Below are 7,473 nucleotides of genomic sequence, written 5' to 3' on the forward strand. Positions count from 1 at the left end.
CTGAAAATCCTTTATGCTCACGCTTTTATGATGTTTGGTGGGAATGAGAAGTTATGGCAACAAGGGAATTGTACATGACTTAGACATCTGAACAATATTTTAGCTTGAAAATACTGCTCGTTTAGACTTTCCCTGATGATACAGTTAAATTTATACCACTGTATTTTATGATAAACTGGAAATAATCTCCAAAGTATAATAGGCATGGATTTAAAGGAAAGGTAGTTATCATTAATCATCAATTTAGTTCCATGATTCCCCACCTGCCTTTAGGCAGAAGGAAAGGAATGGAGAACAAGCTGGGTGGTGCAGAGTTTGCCTTTGTTCCCCCAGCCCCTCCCCATGGACTGCAGTTCTGAGCTTACTCGGACTGAGTTTCTGAGCTCTCCTCCTTTCTCTCTCCGCCTCACTAGATGACAGTCTAGAAAAGGTGAGAAGCTACCTTAGGATAAAGAGCCACAAAGCATTATCTTATCCTGGTGCCCTTGAGTCCACAGCACTGGGTAGAAGAGGAGGGACGTCAAAAAAGATATGGCACGTAATGAGTTTTGGACTAGTGATTCTTCTGTATCTTAGGGGCCTCCCAAGTACTTAGCCCTGACTTCTGTGAGAAGTGAGGGATGGGGGAGCACCAGCAGCTCTGTGAAGAGCAGCATTACTTCTAACTCTGCTTCTCTGCGGCTCAGAACCCTCTCTGAACGGGAAGTTCAGTGCAATACCTTTTTCACATTGTAGAGAGGAAACTTTCTTATTGTGAAGCAGTTGAAGAAATACTGGGGAAAGGGAGAAGCCCATACATTTCATGAATGTTTAATCTTTTCATGTTGATTGCACAGCAAACTACTTGAATGATTGAGTGAACTTCAAAAAGAAAAATCCTCTGGGAATTGTCAAAATAATTCCAAGCGTCAAACTTTCTATGGCTTCTTATTTAAAGTCTCAGCTAAACTATATATCTGAATTCCCAGAATGAACTAGAGTTATCTTTAACAACAGTCTTCCAGTGTTAGAAGTCATGTGATGCTTTGGAAAATGTGGATTTTCTTCAAAGCAAAGGTTTTAGCTGACTGTCTTTTAGTGGGACAAATATTGTGCATAATACAGAGCTATATGGCATATGAGACGTTGCATCTCTTTGGCAACTTGCTAATTCTCTGAGAATTTTGTTTAACGAAGTCTGTGTATATTATTCCTGAGAGTAAGATTTTATAAATACCAAAAGAGTTGTCACATTGTTTTCTGGTTTGTTTTGTGGTTTTTTTCAGGTATATGGTAAAGCACAAATCTCACTTGAGATTCTGAACCCTTCAGCTGCCATTTATTTCGTGAAGTATGGATTGAGAAAAATTAAAGGGGCTCCAGTTCGGAGACCAGAGCTGGCACTAGATGATATGTCAAGAACTTTACAAATGAAGAAGGGTCACAGTTTAAACTTTTTATAAAATCTTGTTTGGATGCTTCATGCTATGGCAGGTTGATACCTGTTGTTATTCAGAAGCAAAGGGGTTTTGCTTAAAACTATTTTTTTAATGTTGTTAGCCTTCTAGTCTGCAATCCAAATTGTATATTTTGATAGCAGCAGTTTCTTCTCTGTTTTGTTAAATTAGCCACATTTTTAAATAATGTGTTTTGTTCCTTATTAGAAAATAGATTGATCCTCACTGCAGGTTACAAATGCGTGCGTGTGCGGGTGCGCATGTGCGCACGTGTGTGTGTATATATATGTGTGTGTGTGTCTATATATATAATGTATAAAAAAAAAAATTATAGACACACTTACACACACATAGATGTTACCAGGCTTTCTAAACCACTTAGCTTCTGAGCTTAGTTTTGGTTTTCTTTGCTTATTGTTTCACTTACTGAAAATATTTTGTTGTGAATGATATTACATTTTAGTCAATAGACTTGCAAACTGAGCAAAGTGAAAATTGTTTTGGATAAATCAAAATGTCAACCTGTATATGTATATTCTGTCAGTCTTTGTTGAAAAAGGGAAGATGAAAAATCTAGAAACACTTTTTTGGATTTGTAATGTCCCAGTTTCCTAAATCTTTAAATTTTATTATAGGACTACCTTCAAGTCATGTTAACTTTAAATTGCCATTCTCCACACAGGTCTCTTTATTTAAACTGAAAGTGTGCATGTGTACATTCCCATCTATCAAAACGCCTTTACATATGAGTCTAAATGTTACGTAGATTAAACAATGAATAGAGAAGTAGAGAGTTTGGATTTTTTTTTCTGAAACAGCCACCACAAGGAATGAGTAATTTTAACTTCTTCGCGTTTATACCTCTAATAGCACCTCTAATTTAATTTTCTTCTGACAAAAGTAGCCCAGGCTGTGTCTGCAGGACTTGTAATTTTCTGAGATGAGTGGCTAATATGGCCTCCTAACAGTCCTGCATTGGAATGGAAAATGAGCCTACTCCAGTTACCAAAGAAGAGACTTGCTTGATCTACAGTATAACTGAGGCCAGAATACCCTGGTATTTGTATGAATTTATGGTATCTCTGTATCTATTCAATAACACGAAGTTGATGTTGCATACCAGTGGATGTAGAGAATGATCAAATACTGTAACACCTGCATGATTTTTTTTCTGGGATAGAAAATAAGTGTTTATATTCCTGTTCTTGAAATTCCAAACCATGTTTTGTTTTTTTGTTTTTTTGTTTTTTTAATATACCTTACCTTTAAGGATTGATGAAAGTAAAATGTTCTACCTATTCTTCTTTAGTTTTGCTTTTTATTTGATGTTACCTTCATTTTTAATAAAACCAGAAGGCACATCTCCTTAAGAGGCTTTTAAAACTATGTCTTAAATTTATGAGGACTGTGAGGTTTGACTTTTAATTATATGTTTCCATCCCTGCTATATTGAGACTACTATTTTTAAATGGTCTTAATGGAAATGTAGGAAAAAAAACCAAACCACCAAACAAAAAAAATCTTAGTGACTCCAAGATTGGAAGAAACTGAGACTGGGTTTTTGAATGGATTCTGTGACGTGACTGAGAAGAGCAGGCAATACAGAACCACTAGGACTTCTCCTATTTATATGGGCAGTTGGTCAGTAGCAAATGACTGTTTTTTCACAATACTTAAGCTTATTATAAATGTATCTTTCATACATGAGTGAGCTAAAACATTCAGTGCTTTATTTTAACCTGTAATATAATTAGGCTGTAATGGCTATCAACACAGCAATCGCCACTGTGAGGAAGTGGTTCAATTCAGGGTTCATTACTGCTTTAAAGAGTGGGAGATCATGTATGGGTTTTGTAACTCTCAAATGTTTCCAATTAGAAATGTATAATTTTTTTCAGACTTAATCAGTACTTCACGGCCCATGCAGTTTTTAGAGACTTCTACAATGGGCAGCAAACTTAAAAAGCAAATTCTGAAGAAATTCTGTGCTTCATGTGCAGTGCGATATGCAGACTGTGTAGTGGTCTTGAAACAGGCAAGGTCCCGTTACCTTTTCTCTGTCCTGTATTTCACTTGTGTTTTAAACGCATGTGTGATCCCAGGTCCAATATTGTATACAGGAGATGGCTTGATTTAGATGTAAATTTATGTATATATTGGGAGTAACTCCTCTAAAACTAGCGAAGTTACATGGATGTGAAACTGGCAGAAGAGCAAAATCCATGAAATCTTTGGATGAACTGTGCCATTTTTTGTGGATTGAGCATAGGCCTTTGACATCTTAGAATTTTGTACTTGCAAGCAATTTATGACACAAGTTGTAAAATATGTATTTGTGAAGGAGTTGGCACCTGATCGTGCATATTTTTGTTAGTCATAAAGTAGTGATGTTTATAAAATGAGCCATTTTGCAATCAGATTCCTGCTGCCTTCATAAATAACTGCACATAGACTATGAAACTACTTGGACTTAAAAATTTACCCTTGCAGCAGCATTTTGCAACACAGCTGGAATTTAAGACACTTATGTTATGCTTAATTTATCTACAACTTAATGTAGAGTAATAAAGAAAACTGGTACTAAGAACTGGGGAAGCTGGAGGATCAGACATCTGTTTTAGTGAGCTGCATTCTTATTGTTGAGCAAATTTGACGCACTACTTAGAGGTGTATAAAGTGTGTAAATTGTACTCAATTAAAATGTATAACTAAAACTGAGCTACTTCACTGACTGTAGTTTATTGAACAGTAGAATGATACTAGCATGGGAATCAGATAACAAACTGGCTGTTTCTATTAAACATCTTAAGTGTTCTGATGCTACACTGTTTCCTAAGTACAAGATGAATGAGATGAAACAAGGTAAAACAAGATGAAAACTGGGTTGAAGTCTGCTATTGGGCTCCCATACTATCAGCAGGTGATTATTTCTTTCAGTAGCAAGGTTATAGGGACCAGTAGATATATCTGAAGTCATGACTTTACATTAAAAACTAAAATACCTATGATTTATACTATTTGAGCTTTCTGAATGCTACCCTGAACAAAGCAGACAAAGGGGGAATTTTTTGTAAGGTAAAGTAGGGCAACCGCGGGGACTTGCATACCCGAAGAAATTGCAGATCAGCATCCTCAATTGAGTAGGCTCAGATATTTAGTTATTACCTGGAAATTTTTGTAGCAAGATGGTTTCACAAATAGGTAATAAAGTCAGTGCTTGACCTAGACAATTTATAGAACTATTCTGCAATGCTGTAAACCTTTTTATTTCTGAATACAGAAGAAAACGTAGATAGCAGATTGTGTGTTAAGTTGCCCTTGATCATAAGTTGAACTATTATTGTGATATTTGACAGATAAGCCTTTATCAGAACAGCAAATTTTGTTTTGGCTTTCATTTGATATGCAGTCAGTGTATAAAATATTACCGTTCTTTGCAGGGGCCTGCAAAAGTAAGGTTTATTAGTACAGCTCTCATTCTTGTGCTGGTAAAATACACACTTAGTTGCTAATTCTTGCAAACACTATAAGGAAAAAAAAAAAGCTGGTCAAAATTAATGGCTTAGTGATTTTAAAATTTAATGTCATTAATGCGTTTTAATTCAAAAGCCATAACTAATGCCAAGTACTTTATTAGAGCAATGTGTTCATAAAAAAATAAAATCCCTGCCTGAAGAAACTGTTGGCCAAGTAGATTACAGTTCAACTAATCTGTGGGAAAATGTGCCACAAACTGGATCTCTGGATGTCATATTCAGAGTTGCTCATTTGTTACTTAACTGATTTTTTTTTTTGAAGAGAGATGGCAGTTTTGCTTTTGTTGTCCGAACAGTTACATACTCCAATAGCAATTGCGTAGTTTACCACCTTTGGTTTGGTCTTACCCTAAGACTGTTCGCATGATACAATGATTCTGAGGCAGTGATTGAAAACAGATCACTTCAAGTGTGAAGTTGTTTAAGTGGAGCTCATGCACTTGACGAAGATAAAGGTGGATTCTTAATGGAACTGTGATCCGGTGGGTAACATCGAGTCCATTGTGCAGCTGTTATTGACTTGTCTGTATATCAATCTTCTCAATGGTGATGCTATCATAGAGGGCAAGTTCAAAATAATGAGATTTAATCAAGCAGAATTTATTGGTAGGTAGTACACAGTGACAGGTCGTGCATCCAGACTGATTTACTGTATTAATTTTTCTTTAAACAAAAATTTTATAATTTTTTAATAAGAATGCAAATGCAAAGAACAATCTTTAATGTTTGAAACTTTATTGCAGAGACTAGTTCACATGTAAAACTGAAAGATATGAGGTGGTACATAAAATCTGTAAGAAAAAATATCTTGGGTTATGGTTTTTATTTGCATCTGTAAATTCTTTTGCTCTAGTTTTTATTTCAAATTCAGAAAAAGTGGTTACTTGCTTCACAAGGTTCCTGCGTGTGTCACTGAAAACTGTCAGAGGTAAATCTTTAGCTGCAGTTGCTTGAAGGTTTGGTTAAATGAGTTTGTAGATTATAAATTCTGGCCTAACTCTGTCAGTGGGCCCAAATTTTAACAGTGGTTTGAAGGTTCAAGTTAAAATGAAATCTTGTAAGAATCTGATGGGAACAGCCATGATTGAATGAAAGGAGGAGACAAACTTCTCATGAGTTTAAACCTTTAAACTCTCACGTAACTGTCATAAACTTGTCTTTAATGACTGTTTCGATAAACCCTGAATTTCTGGATATGTCTTGCCACTTGACTGATTATTTAAGATATGGACTATATTACTGATTTTTTTTTTTTTTTTTTTAGGGAGTGAATAATTTAGTATCAGCTCAAGTCCAACCTTTGAAAATTCTTAGCAAAAAGTATCTTGAGGACTTTTGAAGGTGGGATGTCTTTCTAAGTGCAGTAGTCAACATAGCCATGAAAGAAAAAAAAACCAAAAAAACCCCATGTTTTCTTGTTCCTATCAATCCAGACCAACGATGCGGTTCCATAATGCTGCATGGTTTTTTATTGGTGAAATAGAGTGTAAAAAAACTACCTTCAAGAAATGCCTTCTAATTTTTCCCTTGTTCCTGACCTCTTGAAATCCTATCCAGGAGATCCATCCAGTCCCTAATCTTCTTCCCTGACTCATTCTTTCTGCTTGTGTCTCCCAAACTGGGACTGTTCACAGACCTGCAAGCTTTCTGAGGACCTCAGCTCAGTGCGCATCCATGAATTATTCCTCTGCTCCATCTTTGTCAGTGCACAAGCTAGGCAGCAGAAACACAGGAAGCACAAGCTCCTCCCCATTATATATCAAAGAGTTGGTTACAATTTTTAAAAAATAAATAAATTAAAAAAAAAAAAAAGGCAAGTATGACCTACTCAATACTTCAGCATGTTTCTTTCTAGATTAGTTTTGACCTGTAGTAATGAAGCTTTGAGGTTTTGAACATAAAAAGATTGAAGGCATACTAGTTGTTATTTCCTTAATTATTGTCTCTAGTTATTCTCCAAGGATCTTTAACTGTAGCTTTTTCCCTTCTACTGCAGATAAGCATTAGGAGCAGAATGGTGAATGATCATCCTGAGTTCCACTGAGTTGAATCAGTCTTAACCCGAGACTGAATGAAAACTAAACACTTAATTACCTGACAGACTTTGTTTGGCAGCTGGCCCTAAAATGATTTGGGGAGCACCACACTAGTTTTCTTTTTTTGTTACTGAGTTTGTGAGAGACAGATCTAATGTAATACAATTACAATCAGTGAAGAAAAAAAAAAAAGATACTGTTTTTCAGATGCCATTCAATGCTTGTAATAGAGCTATTTGCAATTTCGTAAGAATTGTGAGATGACCACAGCAACTAATACCAATCCCAAGAGCAGAAAGCGTGGATTTGATTGTTTTCTAGGGCTACGAGTTATCAATAAATTTTGCAGTATGCCCTTAAGAAGTTCAGATAGTTGCAGAAAAAGATAGTGTAACTGAATGGTACCTCACCAGCTGCCCCTCTGTGTGTAGTGAGACATCTCAGCTGCCTCCTTCCTTAAGTCAA

The 7,473-nt window shown here is 35.9% G+C and overlaps 1 protein-coding gene across 1 annotated transcript in view; it reads left to right on the forward strand.

The window, feature by feature from the left end:
• CDC73 (cell division cycle 73) overlaps positions 1-6,467 on the forward strand; it is a 114,696-nt gene extending 108,229 nt beyond the window's left edge. The window contains 2 exon segments of the mRNA XM_035895823.1: positions 1,024-1,030; positions 1,263-6,467. Of these exon segments, the coding sequence (XP_035751716.1) occupies positions 1,024-1,030; positions 1,263-1,302 (47 nt within the window). The 3' untranslated portion in view covers positions 1,303-6,467.
• Positions 6,468-7,473: the final 1,006 nt, after the last annotated feature.

This window comes from Egretta garzetta, unplaced genomic scaffold (assembly GCF_000687185.1).
Source record: "Egretta garzetta isolate BGI_Z169 unplaced genomic scaffold, ASM68718v1 scaffold86, whole genome shotgun sequence".
In the NCBI taxonomy this organism is placed as follows: Eukaryota; Metazoa; Chordata; class Aves; order Pelecaniformes; family Ardeidae; genus Egretta; species Egretta garzetta.